The following is a 19079-nucleotide window of genomic DNA, read 5'->3' as shown; positions in this document are numbered from 1 at the left end:
CGTAAAACGTACATTTGACGCATCTAAGCTGTGTTTTATGATTATTGTTTATTTGCAAAGCGCCATCATATTAAAGTAGATGATCGAATTTAACAACAAGCACAATGTGTAAGGAGATTGCACCTGGAAGCAGCAGAACTGGCTGCATTGCGTTTTTAAAACATTATTATTATTTTATTACAGGATTGAAGAAGGGGGGGTCCCCGAGGCTAAACTGTGTTAATTTACGCTCCGGGGATCCCCTGCTTCCAGAGATACTTATCTCTGTAGGGGTGCCGGTATCTCTGCGAAGTTTAGATGTCCGGTCACGCTAGCCAATAGAAAGCCGCGATGGATGACATCACAGCTTCCTATTGGCCCGCATGACGCGACGACATTTAAATGCCGCCATTATGTTAGGCACACGGTTCCTTGACTTCGTAGATACAGGCACCCCCAATGGAGGCAAGGATCTCTGGAAGCAGGGGGTCCCCGAAGCTGAAATGAACATAGCTCAGCTCCGGAGACCCCCTGCTTCAATCCTGTAATTAAAAAATAAAAAATGAAACGCCATGCTGCCTGCACTGCTGCTTTAAAGCAGCCAAGTAAACAAGCAGAACCAGGATTACGTACTGTACGAAGTTCTGCAACAATGTTTCATTCCCCATCTGTTTTCCTCTCTCCCACCTTCCTTTCCATTTATTTGCCAGCAGGCGATCGCAGAATAATATTGTGCACTTTCTCCTCCTACACAGTTTTCCTCATTGATGTGAACGCGGCTGCAGACATGCACCGGAAAGATGTGCGTCAACTTTAGGTTCCATTAGAAATAATAATAATATTGTCATAATAATTAGCATAATAATAATATTTGTCACAAAGGGGACGGAGTAACATTCCAGATCAGTCACCGGCTTCTAGAATGCCAGACTTTAAATAAACAATGCTAATGGTATTTCTCTAAAGGTACTCTAACAAAAGTTATAATCACTTTTGGGGGGCTTTTCTCCCAATGTGACCCAAAGTGCTTTACAATTACGTACGCAGCGCGGTGCAGGGCCGCAGACAGCGATCCCGGGGCCCAGGACGCGACTTCCACGGCCCCCCCTATGCCCCCCATCCGCACATTTTTCACTGGTTTTTTTTTGCCAAAATTCAAATTTGGCAAAAATATGGAAAAATATGGGCAAAAGTACCTAATCCCGCCGCCGTATTCGCTACGCCCTCCTTTCCCCCCCCGAATGTTATAACATTTGATCGGCGAATGTTAAAACGAGTATTCGATATTCAATGATTTTTTATTTGATTGCAAATGTCTACAGAAATGACCCCTAAGGCCAGGTCCCCGGTACATGCTGCAGCGCGCGCTATGGTGTGTGCGCTGCAGGAACAAGAACCGCCCCTCAATGGGGCCGGGCTCACTAGCTCCCTTGGCCGCCGCGATGCACGACCAGATTTTTCTGAAGACTAAAGTAAATTATCTTCAGAACTGGCGACGGAGTGCTGGCCATGCCCCCTGGCGGTTAAGCCAATGAGGTCAAACCTCCCGAGTGATGTCATGGCTGCGCCCCCACCATGCCCCGCGTCGCAATCTCCTGCAGCTCAGCCACAGACCGGAGATCACAGCTGCAGGCGCCGCCAGACTGCCAGGCGCGAATGCAGCGCCGATACTGGTGCCATAGCCTAAAGCAGACTATCGCACCTTCGTGCGGGGGTGGGGGGAGGAGTGATGAACCTCCAACAGGTCATGAATTCAGGATATCTCTGCTTCAGCACAGATAGCTCAATCAATCCCTGCTTCAGCACAGCTGTTTATCCTGTGCTGAATCTGGGATATCCTGAAAGCCTGGCCTGTTGCGGAGGAGGGGGAGGGTTTAGCGGCTTGAGGACTGGAGTTGAGCATTCCTGGTTTAGATCATTTAGAAAGTCTGTCATAGTCGCACAATTTTCAATTTGTCCCTGTATACGTAGAAGAGATTACACAAGCGCTCCTCATATTAAAACTAAGCAGCCAATGCGGACCTGACTTACTACAATCTAAGTTCCTACGACTTGGTGCCCCAGCCTTTGCCAAACCAATTGCTTCCATAGTCAACTCTATTCTGTCTCAGGCCATATCCCTTAAACCTGGAAAACTGCCCCCAGGAGAGAGATCAGTCGCATCTTTCTCTGCTGGTTCTGGCTCCGGAACCGACTCCAGAACCGGACCTGGAACCGCGGTTAGAGTGTTCGAACTCTCAGAAACTTCTGTGAGGAGGGGTAGAGTGGTTAGCTACACTAACCGGCTCCGTATTAAAGTCGACCGCTTCTTCCTCTGCGGATTCTGTAGGCTGGGGTATAATAGGTTTCAAGAAACATGCCCCACAGTAGGCACATTCGGGCTCCCACGCCAGTTCGCCTCTAGAACAGTCACAGTTGGCACTAAAACATTGTATACACGTTTCTCCGTCCACCTCGGTTGTCTTGAAGTTTAACGAGAACTGGAATAGGTCGATTCCCTGGTCACAGGCTTCCTGAAGGCAGGGACACATTAGCGCGAGTGCATCTATTCCTGGCAATTGCCGGCCCACATACACGTCAGAGTGTAACCCCTTGCAGTCTATTTCATTCCCAGGGGAAAAATAATCTGTTTCTTCAACAGTGTCCGGAACATCACTTTGGACACACAGGCCCTGTGAAGCCTCTGGGATTAAGATGGACTGATTAGCAGTGTAACTCACTTTAGTAGAGAGGTCAGACTCCTTGAGCGCAACAGCACGTGCAAGCTGCCAACTTGGGGAAAGTTGCCATGGCGCTAGGTCAGAGTAGACTAAAGGGTAACCCTCAGTGGGGCCCCCTGGCATAAACAATGTGGACGGTGCCTCTGACAGGCATATATCCCATGTGGGTGTCACCACAAAAAGCATCGATCTCCACGTGGATGTAGGGTTTTGATCTTCATCTATGATACAGGCGTACGGCCACCCGGGGATTTTACGCATATGATCACAGACCTCCTCATCTGATATATTTGCGGGAAGGCCTTCTACGGCCACCACACGGCGGGGGCTAAGATCTAGCCTCAAGGCCCAGGCGAGGACCTCGTGTCCGGACTTTACAAACATTTTGGGAGAAAAAAAACTATAGGGCACCCCAGGTCTGATCTTAGCAGCGCCTCCAAATGTAACGGGTATTCCCCCACCCAATCGCATATATGGCGTATGTAAGGGGAACCTAATGTTACCTGGTGTGGTGCTTTACCTGTTAGGCTCACAGGAGGGCTGAGCTTCCGCCGTGGGGAACCTGGGGCAAGTATAATATGAGTAACCCTGTACTCGGTGCAGTGCCTCCACCTGCGATGGCTCCCACCAGAGGGGGAGTGGTTCCTCACAGGACAATATATATCACTCAACACACAGTATGGATAACAACTAATGCCTTTACTAGATGACCGTACTCATGCATCACAATTCAACAATCCAACAGGTGTCCCTCCCTAGAGGGGACACTAACTAATGCGTCTCGCAGGACGCTACCTCCACCTGCACCTCCACCGGATGATCCCACACAGTGTCCAGTACCCCCACACAGTATCACCCCACCCTCAAGTAAGATAGTTATGTGTGACTGCGCAGCCAATATGTCCCGTGTGAATGTGATATGACTCGTTGGTGCACTTGTTGATTGTTACCTGCCGGGCACTCCGGTGCCCGGGCCTGCCACGGAACTTCACAAAGGATCCTAATGTCGGCTGAACACAGGAACTGCCGTCCGGGGTGATCCCACCCGGATGACTGCTGCAGCAACAACGAAGGTCTGCGCCCAAACCTCTGGACGGACGCGCAGCGTCTGCTGAGTCCCTAACTGACTCTGAATAGTAAGGGGCAGGGTCCCTAACCTGGGGCCTGTCCCTGACACAAGTTACACTACTGGGTGGCTCAGGGCTATCTCGGGCCTCGGGGGCTGCTGGCCTAGTGCAGGGAGTCACTGACTCCTGCAACTTACCTCCTTCCCCTGGCTGCTCCTGGCACTGACTGACTAGCGTGGGCTCAGCGCGTGAAATGTATCTATTTCTCCTGTAGGGCAATCCTTCAGCCCTATTGGCTACTCGGGGGCACCTGGTGCCTTTCCTCCTTAGCCTCCTGGGAATTGTAGTCCCGTGGAGGCTATTTCTACATTGGGGCCGCGTGCGCTATTCTTCTGCGCATGCGCGACTCCCTATAGGCCACCGCAACTCCTTAACTGCAACCGCGCATGCGCGATCCCGGCGCCTGCGCGCGCAACCATAATGGCGGCCCCCGCTAGCCGGGTGCGCCGCCGAGCCTCCTACGGCTCGGATCGCTCCCTGCTCCAGCCCCCGCCTTTGGGAACAGCCGGCGGGTCCGTCGCTGCCTCCGGCGGCACCCGCGACCGCGCTGACCCAAAGGAGGGGGGTCTCTTGGAGCCAGAGGGCACCGGGGCTACATATATAATGTATAACCCTGTTCATTTATATAACTGTATTTGTAACCATGTATCTGTCAACTTAACTCTGTGCCCAGGACATACGTGAACACGAGAGGTAACTCTCACTGTATTACTTCCTGGTAAAATATTGTAGAAATAAATAAATAAATTCCCCACTGAATGGGCGGTGTGCTGTAAGTCTGCAATAAATGACTGTGCTAAAAATGCTTGTCGGAGGGAAGTTTGATGAGAACATTGTTCTATTACATGAATGAAATACCCAGGGAAACAAGCTACTTGCTTATTTACACAACAATGCGTCACTCATTCACTTCAGTCCACTCATACGTTTCACTTTAAAGAGAAAGGTTTATCCCACAGCCATTCCCATCATATGTAACCTGGCAAACTGGTTTATCTCACAGCCATTCCCATCATATGTAACCTGGCAAACAGGTTTATCCCACAGCGCTTCCCATCATATGTAACATGGCAAACTGGTTTATATCACAGCCATTCCCATCATATGTAACCTGGCAAACTGGTTTATCCCACAGGGAATCCCATCATATGTAACCTGGCAAACTGGTTTATTCTACAGCGATTATTGTCATATGTAACCTGGCAAACTGGTTTATCTCACAGACATTCCCATCATACGTAACCTGGCAAACTGGTTTATGCCACAGCCATTCCCATCATATGTAACATGGCAAACAGGTTATCCCACAGCCCTTCCCATCATATGTAACATGGCAAACAGGTTATCCCACAGCCCTTCCCATCATATGTAACATGGCAAACAGGTTATCCCACAGCCCTTCCCATCATATGTAACATGGCAAACTGGTTTATCCCACAGCCATTCCCATCATATGTAACCTGGCAAACTGGTTTATGCCACAGCCATTCCCATCATATGTAACCTGGCAAACAGGTTTATCCCACAGCGCTTCCCATCATATGTAACATGGCAAACTTGTTTATCCCACAGCCATTCCCATCATATGTAACCTGGCAAACTGGTTTATCTCACAGCCATTCCCATCATATGTAACCTGGCAAACAGGTTTATCCCACAGCGCTTCCCATCATATGTAACATGGCAAACTGGTTTATACCACAGCCATTCCCATCATATGTAACCTGGCAAACTGGTTTATCCCACATGGAATCCCATCATATGTAACCTGGCAAACTGGTTTATTCTACAGCGATTATTGTCATATGTAACCTGGCAAACTGGTTTATCTCACAGACATTCCCATCATACGTAACCTGGCAAACTGGTTTATCCCACAGCGATTCCTGTCATATGTAACCTGGCAAACTGGTTTATTCTACAGCGATTATTGTCATATGTAACCTGGCAAACTGGTTTATCCCACAGCGATTATTGTCATATGTAACCTGGCAAACTGGATTATCCCACAGCCATTCCCATCATATGTAACCTGGCAAACTGGTTTATCCCACAGGGAATCCCATCATATGTAACCTGGCAAACTGGTTTATCCCACAGCCATTCCCATCATATGTAACCTGGCAAACTGGTTTATCCCACAGCTATTCCCATCATATGTAACATGGCAAACAGGTTATCCCACAGCCCTTCCCATCATATGTAACATGGCAAACTGGTTTATCCCACAGCCATTCCCATCATATGTAACCTGGCAAACTGGTTTATGCCACAGCCATTCCCATCATATGTAACCTGGCAAACAGGTTTATCCCACAGCGCTTCCCATCATATGTAACATGGCAAACTTGTTTATCCCACAGCCATTCCCATCCTATGTAACCTGGCAAACTGGTTTATCTCACAGCCATTCCCATCATATGTAACCTGGCAAACAGGTTTATCCCACAGCGCTTCCCATCATATGTAACATGGCAAACTGGTTTATACCACAGCCATTCCCATCATATGTAACCTGGCAAACTGGTTTATCCCACAGGGAATCCCATCATATGTAACCTGGCAAACTGGTTTATTCTACAGCGATTATTGTCATATGTAACCTGGCAAACTGGTTTATCTCACAGACATTCCCATCATACGTAACCTGGCAAACTGGTTTATCCCACAGCGATTCCTGTCATATGTAACCTGGCAAACTGGTTTATTCTACAGCGATTATTGTCATATGTAACCTGGCAAACTGGTTTATCCCACAGCGATTATTGTCATATGTAACCTGGCAAACTGGATTATCCCACAGCCATTCCCATCATATGTAACCTGGCAAACTGGTTTATCCCACAGGGAATCCCATCATATGTAACCTGGCAAACTGGTTTATCCCACAGCCATTCCCATCATATGTAACCTGGCAAACTGGTTTATCCCACAGCTATTCCCATCATATGTTGCCGTGACAGAACTGAATCTATTTAAAACAGGGGTCTCAAACTCAGTCCTCAAGAGCTACCGACAGGCCAGATTTTATGGCTATCTCTGCTTCAGCACAGGTGGCTCAGTTAAAGACTGAGCCACTGAGTGAGCCACCTGTGCTGAAGCAGGGATAGCCATAAAAGCTGGGCTGTTGGGGGCCCTTGAGGACTGAGCTTGAAACCACTGATGTAAATGAAAGTATATACAGAAAACCTTTTAGTATCGCACGATGTATGAGTGACAGAGGAGATTAATCCAGGGCTGACGGGGTAGATTACAAAGCGCTGACTTTGAAACGTGTGAACTCCCGTGTCAGATCCCAATTTCATATCTCCTTTGATTGCAAGCTCTTTGGACAGAAACTTGTGCCTGCAAAATGATATGTACAGAGCTGCATACACTGCTAGCACTGTGTAATACTTACTGTGGGTTACAATAGCAATGTCCTATCACTCCAGCTGGGAGTATAAAAACAGCTCATTCTTAGTCAAACATTCATTAGTCAGGGACCATTTCTCATGGTGAAAGAAGCCATGCAAACGCAAACGTGACATATTTAGCGCTGTTCCTAATTATCAAACAATGTGTGCTATATCTGCATCATAACATATCACGGATAATCTAATCCTAAGAGTACAAAGAATAGAGAAGGATTGTGTGCCCCCGTGCTGCAGAGAAAGACAGGGCTCGCCTGTTAGATCAGATAACCAGGACACATACGTACACTCTGATTATACACCGCCACCGTTTCATTTTGCAGTCGCTTCACTTCCGCCTCACTGGCTTCTTGGATCTTCTGAACAGTCTCCATTAGACCCGGGTCTCCCCTGCTACCCCGCCGCACTCTGTCTTCCAGTTTCTGCACAAGGGCTTCTGACCGTGCAGCCCTTTCACTCACTTCTTGTGACTCCTACCATTAAAAAAAACCCAACATCAAACACCAAAGCATATATATAACAAACTAGAGAAACAGTTCCAAGGCCGTTTCCTGCTATCTCTAATTATCAACGCGAAACACCGCTATTATTAGATTTGTTGTTGTCGCATTACACTGATAGCGATGGCAGGAGCAGAGTTTGGGGGAGACATATTTCAGAGAAAAAGAAAACTACAACGAATGATGCCTGGTGTGACGTACACTTATGTTTTAACTGTAGTGGATGCATGGAACGGCATACAGGCAGCAATTATGTAGCGAGCACGGCCAGAGAAATCAAGAATGTTTGGCACAAATGAACCCTATGGTATATGTATTGAGGAAAAGTGTTAGATCTGCCATAGTCTATGGCCTGCAATCAACATGCTGGCAAGAAGTCTTCCCTGTGCTAGGGGAGATAATTCATCTCAATTCAAATTAATTCAAATTAATGGGGCTGAACTTTTTTGGAGCTTGGGGAAGACATCTTTGTATTGAAGAGGGACCTATGGCCCCTATGTAATATAGTAAGAAGAAGGGTAACGCATAGTTAACCATACAGTAACTTTCACAATAATAAATAAACTCGCACACCCTATATTCCCTGTGTCTTCACTCTGCTCCTTCTAGATTGTAAGCTCCTTGGGATAGGGACCGCCTTCCTATTGTCTCAGTTTGTCTTAACATATACTGTATGTACTGTTTTGTCATACAATGTTATCATCCTCCCTCCCTCCCACCTTGTACTGCGCTGTGGAATTTGTTGGCGACATACAAATAAATGATGATAATAATAAAAGGGACCAAGTGCATCATTAATCCGTCCCCCCCCCCCCTCCCCATTGCTAAAAACTTGCTGAATGGCGCTGGGCTTGGATTTATAGTTCCTCCTGGTATTATAGGGTTAAATATGAGTTTCTTTTGTTAACATTTGAGGAATTAAATAGCACAATTTTTGCTTCTACAAAAGGCAGAGTGGTCACCACACCATTCTCCAACGTGTTCTGTTATGTGGGAAAGGTTTACTTAGGGGCTCTGTGATTTAGTTTTGGGTTACTCTGTTATTTTCTTTGCCTTTAACTCATGCCAGTGCCAGATTAAAGACCGGTTTCACGGTTGCGTCTTAGTGTCTAGGACCCATAATGTTGAGGACAGCCAGTGCACCGCAGTGATCTTAAATACAGAGTCACGGGCAGTTTCCTCTGACAGACGGCATCGAGCTGAGACAAGGTACAAATATGATGATCAGCCTCAAGTCATACAATATACAATCATAAACTGTGCCAATAGGAGAAATCGTGCGTTAGCCTGACAGCGTTTCATGTGTTAGATTTGGCAAGACAACGTATGCTGGAAATCTCATGATTTATTCTAATGTTAAAGACATTTTCAAAGTTGAGGCTTCATTTTGTATATTGCACATATTTTCCTTGTGCAGCCTCTGAAAGGTTCTCCTTAAAGACATTCATTAGTGAACCGGATTGCACTTTTTAGTGTTTCAGTATTGAAGATCTTGATTATTGTTGAACCTTTTTGCAGCCAGGAGATTAAACTCTTTGAAGCATTTGGCTTCACACAACAGCCAGATAACTCCTTCATAAGAATGATCATTTTGGGGGGATTTCTGCATCACCCAGTAATCTCTGGTAAGGAATTATTGTTTGTTTTCATCCTGTATTTATAAAGTACCAACACGTTGAAAAAGGCCAAACTATTACAGCATGAACAAGCCGCTGGTACAACAGGTAAAGAGTTTCATGGCAGTTTCAAGCAGATCACAAGGTCACATTGTTCTGTGTTTATCTTAAATTACACCTTATGCAGAAGGGCTCAACTCCAGGCCTGAAGACCCCCGCCCCCCAGTGCCCCCAACAAGTCAGGTTTTCAGGATATCCCAGCTTCAGCACAGGTGGATCAATCAGTGGCTCAGTCAAAGACTGAGCCACTGATTGAGCCACCTGTGCTGAAGTTGGGATATCCTCAAAACCTGACCTGTTGGTGGTCCTTGAAGACTGGAGTTAAGCCCCCTGACCTTGAGGACTTATACCGAGCAGTTTTGCTCAAAAGGTCTATCTCTGAACCTTGTTCTGAACGATCATCAATCATCATCCAGCTGTCTTCTGCTCTCCCTGTGATTAGGACGGCTGCCTACCAAGGATGAGCAGTAATCAAAGCTCTGGAGTGATAATACGTACTTGTGCAGCTACAAATAAGCGACTTGTAAGTACTTCCAGAGAGAATATTGATTTTATGAAAGGGTTTGTAAAAGAGAAAAAGACAAAATAGTCGCTAAAAGAGTCGTAATAGAACAGTGGTGTTTAGATTTGATTGCACTTGGGAAATATCCTGGTATTATCTGCTGCTAATATCTTTTTAATGACAGTATGTTCCTTCTGAGACAATTATTAAAGCCAAAACGATTAGGACTAAAATCATTTTTTTTTTACAGAAGACAATGCCTAGAAGAGACAAACAGGGATGTGTCAAGCAGATTGTATTAACCCTTTAGAGTCCCCCCTCCCCCCCAAAAAAAAATACTGATCCTTAAAATATCTACATCACGAGATTTGGTGGTTTAATGGACAAATCATGGAATTTGCCCAATAAATCATATAAACATTCCCCTTATCAATAGCTGAGGTAAATGAGCCAAACAGACCTAAATACACTACAGGGAAAAGATGTCATTTCAAAATAACTCTTATAATTGCGATACCCAAACTTGCTCAATTTAAACTAGTTCTGCAATACTCATCATCCATCCTTTATTTATATTAGGGGCGCCAGGTGTCCAGTATTGAACTGGACCGTCCTGTATTTGGACACTCTGCCCAGTAAAAAATGACAGGTAATACTGGACATGTATGTGTCCGGTATTACCTCTCTGGGCATAGTGACCTGACCGGTTTGGGGGGGGCCGTGGGATTTCCCAGAGCAGGGAGACAGCAGGGATGTTGCTAGGGGACTGGGCGGCTTCCTCCATCCTGATTGGCTGCTGCTGGGTAATGCATCCAATCAGGAGGAAGTGTCAGGGGCCTGAGGATGGGGCCAAGGAGAGGAGGAAACATCATGGAGTGATGAGAGTTAAGAGGGGCGTGTGTGTGTGTCTGTTTCTCAAGCACCTTTCACCATTGTGTCCATTATTTTTTGAGAAGTCACCTGGAAACCCTAAATATTAACACAATAAAGCATAATGTTAATTGTGTCACAGATCACAATGCTGATGATACAAAGTGTCTTTCTGAACATGAATGTTATCAAGCCAAGGTAACACACAGCCTGAAGGTGCAGTTATATTTACTGGCCACAAAAAATAATTTGCCTTTACTTGGCTTTTCCTTTTGACTGGTCCAGTGTGCAATACGTTTTGAAAACTGAAACACACAAGAGGCATCTTTGATACCATAATTTCAAGAAATATATGTGCAGAATGAAATAGGAATGGATTATAGACACATACAGAAACTATTGCTGCTGACAGTCGTGGTAAGATTATCTTTCACATACATAACAAAGGGTAGGTCTTGTATCAAGACTGAAATGAGCAATATGGAGACGAGTAATGCACAGGTGGAATACATTTATTGATAATGATAATAAACAGTGAAAAAAAAAAAAAGATCTGACAAGACCATAAAATACGATAAATCCCAAGAAGGAAGTGTCATTTTGATTATTTGGGTAATTATTTACATTTGAAATGACATTTAGAAACGTTTAAGATAATCTTTATGCTAATGCTGCTGAACTTGTTTGCAATTAGCAAAAACATGTCATGTTTGTAAACAAACTATATGCTGAAAAAAATTAGCATTCCCAAGTTTTTTAACTCCTTAATTACAACATAGCTTGTGACACACTGTGTGCTCATTTACATGTCCTTACCCAGAATCCTTTGCTACAGTGTAAGCACTGTCTGCGAAGCCAGCGGTGCGCAGGAGATTTTTCTGGGGGGGCGCGGGCTGTTGCACAGGTCCCGCACTCTTCCCCCAGGCATTTAAATTAATGCCGGGGGTTCGCATGCGGCCTCTGCAACAAAAACAACTTACCAGGATTCAGACGCTGTGACGCGTCTCCATGGCAACGTGACGTCACCGGCGTCAAATGACGCAGTGCTAAGCAATAATGGGGGAACACAGGGTTGCGGAGGTGTCTGGGACGTGTGAATGGGCTCAGAAGTGGGGGTTTTATGTACTGAAAATTGCATGGCAAACGCCTCCAGCTCTGTGAGCGCTTCTCCAAAATAACATCCCTAGATTTATAGGAGTTTTAGGATGTGTTTCTTTGTGCGCCGGTATTGTACCCTCGGGTGGTGTTTAGTAATAAATTAGGGCTATAAAGTAAATAATTAAAAAAAAAAAAAAAGTTGTTGAGGTAATAAAATAATAAATAATTTTATAGTCACTCTGCGCCTTGTTAGAAACGAGAACATATAACAGAAGTGCGGAGGAACACCTCTCTTCACAGAAGAAAAATCTCAATTCTTTCTAAATATTTTGCAAGCCTTTTCACCGCAGAATCCGAAACCTGCCCCTTTGTGGGGTGTTTGGGCTGTTTATTTTAATGGGCGGGTTGGCAACCGCTGTCTTTCCTCTCACCTCCCTGCATGTAACTTATTCTTTTATAATATATGTCAGACTTGTATCAGTTCCCCATAGCAACATTTACTGTTTGCTGAAATGTGTAACATTGTGGAATTTCTTCATACCCCAGGTAAATATTATGTTTTACCTTGCATAGTTTTTTTTAATATTTTGGTTATCCATGAATTTGAACCTAAACAGATGTTGACTTTGTGCATTAGTTCAGGGCCTTGTTTAATGCACAGTGCATTGTAATCGTGTTGTGAAGTTAATTGCCTTATCGTGTCCTTGTTTATTTAGCGCACATTTATCGCAGAGAAGGGTGGGTCTCTGTGCTGGTCCTTTCTTCCATGTAGTAACACAGGAGGGGGAGGGAGGAGGGGTACGATACCTTTTATTGGACCAGCAAGTAGCTGATCTGTTACAAGCTTTCCTACCTCTCAGGGTTCTTCATCAGGTTCTATCCTGACCCAGAGAGGTAGGAAAGCTTGTACCAGATCAGCTACTTGCTGGTCCAATAAAAGGTATCATACCCCCTCCTCCCTCCCCCTCCTGTGTTACTACACACATAGTAGCGTTGTCCCCATTAAGCCCGATAAGCCGGGCATAGGGCGGCATAGTTTTTGGATGGCAAATTTCCCTCCCCTCCCCCCCCCCCCCCACATATACAGAGGCCCTGCTCCCTTCCCCTGTGCTGAAGCAGGGATATCCTGAATATCTAAACTGTTGGTGGCCCTTGACGACTGGAGTTGGTCTCCCCTGCTGTAATATTAGTAAAAATGCATTTAAAGTGCAGGCGGCAGTATGATGTATAGAGTAAAATTCATTGGGATCTTTAATACTCGATGCCGCCTTACCTTTATCTGGGACTCTTTTTGATTCCTTATATAACGGTTCAATTCCAATAGCTTCTCCTGAAGATCCAACCGCTGAGAAAATTCATCTTCGTATCTTTCGAATCAAAACACAAACACACAAAACTGTACATTATACTTTATTTTGTAAGACAAGTGATTTATTACTTGTGTTTCTACCATTAAAAAAAAATCTACCCCAGGCTGAATGAAATGTATAAAAATGAATTGCTATAACTTTTGTCAAAAGCCTGGCTTTCCAAATATACAGTAAGTCCCTTATACTTTAGTACTTTTATTCTGCAGAAGTGTTGTGCAGTCAAATGTGCTATTTGTGTGATGACCTATTGATGACCTATTGATGACCCATTGATGACCCATGACCTATTTATCAGTATTGATATATAATCATTACATATACTTCTGCTTCCCATTGTACTGCGCTACTGACTATGCTGGGGCCTTCTAAGTAAACTACAACAATAACAACGTTCCCTGGAGATGTCTGGCCTCCTTTCCGAGAAGCTACTTTGCCAGCATGTCAATTAGAACATAAAGCAGAATCAAGATAATGAACGTCCCATCTCTTTATGTCCCGTATCCCTGAGATAAGGAGCAGGCGGGCTTTTTCTGTGCTCCGCCATGTGCAGACCATTGCACCGTCTCCGAACAGGCAAAGGCAAGAACCAAATTCAGAGAACCCATCTCTATCTCGTCTCATATAATGTGAGTCGTCTCACAGCATGTCATGTACTTTCAGTAACGTGCGAGCACTTTCAGCGTTCAGGGGATGTTTTCTAGCATTTCTAATGAAAAGGTAACTGATAGCAGCACAAAACATAAAGAAATGCCTATACAGTATGATACATGCAGTATGTATAGAACTTAGAGATGGGAGAATTTTGGGGGCAAATTTGAATCCGTCACGGATTTGTTAGTTCCTTTGAGCCGCGGATTTCTGTGGAACAGTCTTAAAAATGCAAATTCACTGTTTGTTTTGAGAGACTGACTTTCAATTTAGGTGTGTGTGTGTGTGTGTGTGTATGTATATATATCCCCTCAAACCTCTCTCCAATAAATTAGGAAGCAATCCATATGCTGAAAAAGGAGCCCAACTGAGGTGCCCGGCTGGGAGATATTTAAATGTACTTTGCATTTCCATTAGCACGAGTCCCATCCCACACTTCCTTGAAGGATTTCCATAACAACTTTATAGAGTTGATTTCGGATTCAATATGGAATCTGTCTGGATTGTATCCAATGACGGATTCGGATTAATTCGCTCTGATTTTTTAGTTCCAATCCGCAGACGGATTTTGGTGGCGGGATAGATTTGGTGTAAAATATCCAGGAAACGGACTTGGACAGGTTCACCCATCTGTAATAGTGCTATGTAATCCTAACTGAGAAAGAATACTGCAGTGAGACTAAAAACTGCCGTGACCGACGATGATCCCGAAGTCCCAGAGCACTAAAACAATTCAAAATGTCTTGAGAGCCAAGAAAATGTTGTAATGCAGACTCTTCCCATCATAAGCACGAGGTACTTATATTCTTTTGTCTGTTTAACTTTTGGGGTTTCTTTCTATGGTAATTCATCTTGGGCAATTTAATGCAGAAAGGTGTGGCTAGTATCTTGTAAAAATGTATTTCTAGTTGATCAGAGAGGATCTTAAAGAGTCAAACAAATTATTATGCAACACAGTTCCTCCCAAATAAATGCTACTGGAGAATTGTATAATTTGATGTTTTATTAGGGCGCTCTGGATGGGTAAAAGTGATGTTTCTTACTTTTTTTGAGCCATTAAGGCATTTCTTTGTAGCCCCTGTAGCTCTTGCATGGCCAGATTCAGTTGTATAGATGGAGATATTGCAGCAGCCTTTGAGACTTGGATATCTGCTTCCCTTTGTGCCACTAGCAGTTGTAAAGCCTGGATCTCCTCATCCCTCCTCAGGAGCTCTGTGCTAAGCTGCAGCACTCTAAATGCAAAGAGAAGGGAGAAGAAGCCGCACTTGATACCTGTAGCATGAGTTGCGCGTATTTCTTATGAACATCCCAGTCAATACTAACATTTAAGTGGCTTATTCTAGATCCACTAAAGCTTCCAATCGAGGCATCTTCAGGTGAAATTCCCCAATGAATTCAATGAGGAATATTGAGCGAAAATGGCCCAATCGGACTGAAAGTAATAGCATTTGTTTGCAATTTATTCAAACCAGCACTGCCCTACTTGTTCAGGGAGATAAATAACTCTTTATAGGTAGGGAGATAAGGAAAAGACAGAGAGAGGACACATGGACGGCACCAATCTGTGGTTACCCCTTCATATGCTGAAGTAAACGTTGGCACATGCTGTGTCACTGTTCTGAATACAGCTCTATGGGGATGTACAATGTTACATTCCTGGTATGATAGAAACACATGGGATTGTTAAACAGACCAAATGGGGCAGATGTATAAAAATCTCCTGGCTGCAAAACAATTGCAAATGTGCAGCAAAAACTGCACCAGATTTACCAAAGGAAACAAAATCCCCATTGATTTCATTAGGATCCTTGTAAATTAGCCAATCTTGCTGAGTTTGCTTGCACTGCGGATGTGTTACAGGTTCCCGTGGCTGTGAAGGGCTCTTCACATGACGTATTTTTGCTTTTTTAGTTATTGAATAAGAATAATTCTTTCTGGAGCAGATGTCATCAGAAAATCATTGGCCATTTGTTTTAGGACCTCAGATCAGGAATAAGTACTGACAATAACATTCCCTTTTCCTGAAGTAGGGAGTGTCACGGTAACTTATGACAAGGTATAATAAAGACCAAATATCTGGGTTGAACTGAACGAGGCTTAGATATAATAAAATATATTTATTCCTTAAAAAGGTGAACACAGCAATATAGTACAATTAGCAGGCAAGAAGGTAACACTTACTTAGGGTTGGGGAATGGAGAAGTATCAGCTAGCAATTCTCCAGCAATCCGGTGACATTCAAGGTGAAATCAGAAGAACAACAACTGTAGGGTTGACACAGTTTATATACCTTTGTAACCCTATTCTTAACATTGAATACAGACTATTGGTGAACAATTATCTGTATCCAATCCCTAACGTGGAGACACAGTTTAAACCATGCTTCCCAGCTAGTTAACCCATGCGTACTGGGACTCTGAGGGTCTTATTTCTGTAGCCCCATAATTAAATCAGGGGCGACGACCAGTCTACCAAATGAAGTATCTGGCAGGATCTTCATTGTTTGTAGGTGTAGATATAACACTTACAAACCACTCCAGTTTGATGCTTCTCCGCCCTCAGGTAAACAGTTAGAGTCTTTTGATCAGTACTTGGTTCCTAGTGTAAACAATCAGGGCAGTTAACTTTTGATCACAGGGCTTATGCTAAATCATCCGGCTGCCCTTCCTGACCTATTAGCATAGCAGATGGAGTCTGCATTTTCAGAGCAGATCCAAAATACCATATACACTTTGATATCTTCACATATTAATAAGTTCCGTTCTGGTGGGCCCAGTGGGTCGAAATCTGCCAGTTTTTAATGCCTACAGTGACTCTCTGCGACCTCCAGAACCGGAGATACAGAAATGCCCTTAAAACATTTTTAAAATACAGGATTATAATGAAACATGGGAACAGGGGAACATACATTTTCCTGACATGACAAGGTGTAAACCACCTTCCTGGACCGCAGTCCAGTTAACCCCTTGCCTACCTGGTGAGGTCTGGGGGTGGCCATATGGGGTGCAACCCCTTTAATACCGGGCCAACCCCCCTCTCCCTCTACAGGGAGAAAACAGGCAAACCTAGGAACCAGAACCTCCTAGGGAACCAGAACCTCCTAGGGAACCATAACCTCCTAGGGAACCATTTTTTGGGTAACATAACCTAGTAGCCATAACCTAGGAACCTAACCAGAGAACATAATTTGAGTAGCATAACGTGGGTAACATAATGTGGGTAACATACCGTGGGTAACATACCGTGGGTAACATAACGTGGGTAACATAAGGTGGGTAACATAACGTGGGTAACATAAGGTGGGTAACATAAGGTGTGTAACATAAGGTGGGTAACATACCGTGGGTAACATAACGTGGGTAACATAAGGTGGGTAACATAACGTGGGTAACATAAGGTGGGTAACATAAGGTGGGTAACATACCGTGGATAACATAAGGTGGGTAACATAAGGTGGGTAACATAAGGTGGGTAACATAAGGCGGGTAACATAACGCGGGTAACATAACGCGGGTAACATAACGCGGGTAACATAAGGTGGGTAACGTCTGTAGTTATTTTACATTTTAGTCATTTTAAATTCTGGTAAATAGTATTTTAAAAGAGAATTTTATAAGAAATGCATAAGTATAAATATTTGTATTCAGTTATTGATGTGTAAAAGTTTTCGTTTACCATGGGACCTCAGTTATTATCTATTTGTTTTATTTTTTTGCAAACATTTATGCACAACCCGTTTCTTTTTAGAAAGCTTGGGAAGGAAAATGTACTTAACATATTTTATTGTTAAAAAAAAAGGTAGAAGATGAACCAGCTAAATAAAAAATTCCAAGTAGCGTCGTACAGTATTACTAAACATTTCCAAGGCAACTTTTAAATCTTATTTAAAAACATTGATGCTGCTTTAATTTAGTTTTTAACGGCACAATTAAAAGATTTTACCCCATTACCCTTGAATCTTACCTGGGACATCACCTTAACCCCATCAGCACTGAAGGTATTAAACCACGGGATAGGAACATCCGCTAATGGAAACCCTAACTGGCAATATAAACTGGAATGCAAACATTACAGGTGTTAGTATGGGAGTGTTCCAGAATATAGAAACATATATACCTGCTTTGGTATTCTGTAGCTAACAAAGAGCTCGTGTGGCTAACGGGACTATCTTTGGTGCGATCCATGTGATCTAGCTCCAGCTTTCCCTGAAGGTTTTGTATCTCCTGGTCATACATCCTGCGAATGGCAATGATTTCCTTCTCAAGACGGTTTATTGTAGATAAAGCATCAGTCTGTATAGAGCAAATCAAGGGGTCATTATGATGATTAAAGAGAGGAATGCTGCGTGTGCCTAAAGGAGAGTACAATTGTCTAAAAACAATTACAATTATGGTTTATGGCAAATATCAAATGTTGCAGTCAAAGGTGGAGGCAATTATCAGCCCGAAATGATACATATCGGATTCTGTGCCCTGTCCCCGGGTTATATGTCATTCCTGTTGGAGAAGTAAAGTTGTGTGCATTTTTTATTAGAGTATTTTAATAGCTAGCATTGTACCGGAGCTTTTGGGAAAGCTTGTTGTCCCTTTTATATCTATTTTCAAGGCTACAGAGGGGAAGCATTAAGCTGCTGAGGTACATGTAGCTCGGGTTACACAGAGTACAAGAAATTCCACTGGTATCAATTTATACCGCCATCAAATGTAAGAACTGCCGTTTAATCAAAATGAAGAAAGAAAAAAACAATGCGATAAATGGAATAAACTTTGATAACCTCATAATGATAATTTACTTTGTGTCTATTCCCATACAGCTACAATATTGATGCTCTGTATCGCTCACTGATGAGAGCATGGCTGAACTTAAAAACCTTTTTATAATGTTAAAAGGCTCTCTCTCTGTGTATATATATATATATATATATATATATAATCTTCAATCCATGGCTGAATGAAGGCCTCACAATCATCTTCCACGTACTCCGGTTGCCAGCCTCTCTTCTCCACGTACTCCGGCTGCAAGCCCCTCTTCTCCACGTACTCTGGTTGCAAGCCTCTCTTCTCCACGTACTCCGGTTGCAAGCCCCTCTTCTCCACGTACCCCGGTTGCAAGCCCCTCTTCTCCACGTACTCCGGTTGCAAGCCCCTCTTCTCCACGTACTCTGGTTGCAGGCCCC

At 43.9% G+C, this 19079-nt stretch overlaps 1 protein-coding gene across 3 annotated transcripts in view; it reads right to left on the bottom strand.

The window, feature by feature from the left end:
* The window catches only part of LMNTD1 (lamin tail domain containing 1), a 183363-nt gene extending 165193 nt beyond the window's left edge, over window positions 1-18170 (bottom strand). For 2 of the 3 annotated variants that reach the window (XM_075602858.1, XM_075602859.1), the window contains exons 1-4: window positions 18020-18169; window positions 14947-15135; window positions 13159-13252; window positions 7527-7712 (exon numbers count right to left, since the gene is read on the bottom strand). In XM_075602858.1, coding sequence (XP_075458973.1) covers window positions 7527-7712; window positions 13159-13252; window positions 14947-15135; window positions 18020-18138 — 588 coding nt within the window. In that variant the 5' untranslated portion in view covers window positions 18139-18169. Of the gene's footprint in view, window positions 1-7526; window positions 7713-13158; window positions 13253-14946; window positions 15136-18019 lie in introns of all 3 variants that reach the window. The other variant, XM_075602857.1, reaches the window with a different exon arrangement.
* Between the last annotated feature and the right edge of the window lie 909 nt (window positions 18171-19079).

The sequence above is a fragment of the Ascaphus truei genome, chromosome 5, assembly GCF_040206685.1.
Source record: "Ascaphus truei isolate aAscTru1 chromosome 5, aAscTru1.hap1, whole genome shotgun sequence".
NCBI classification, from domain to species: domain Eukaryota; kingdom Metazoa; phylum Chordata; class Amphibia; order Anura; family Ascaphidae; genus Ascaphus; species Ascaphus truei.
This window is presented reverse-complemented; position numbering and strand designations above follow the sequence as displayed.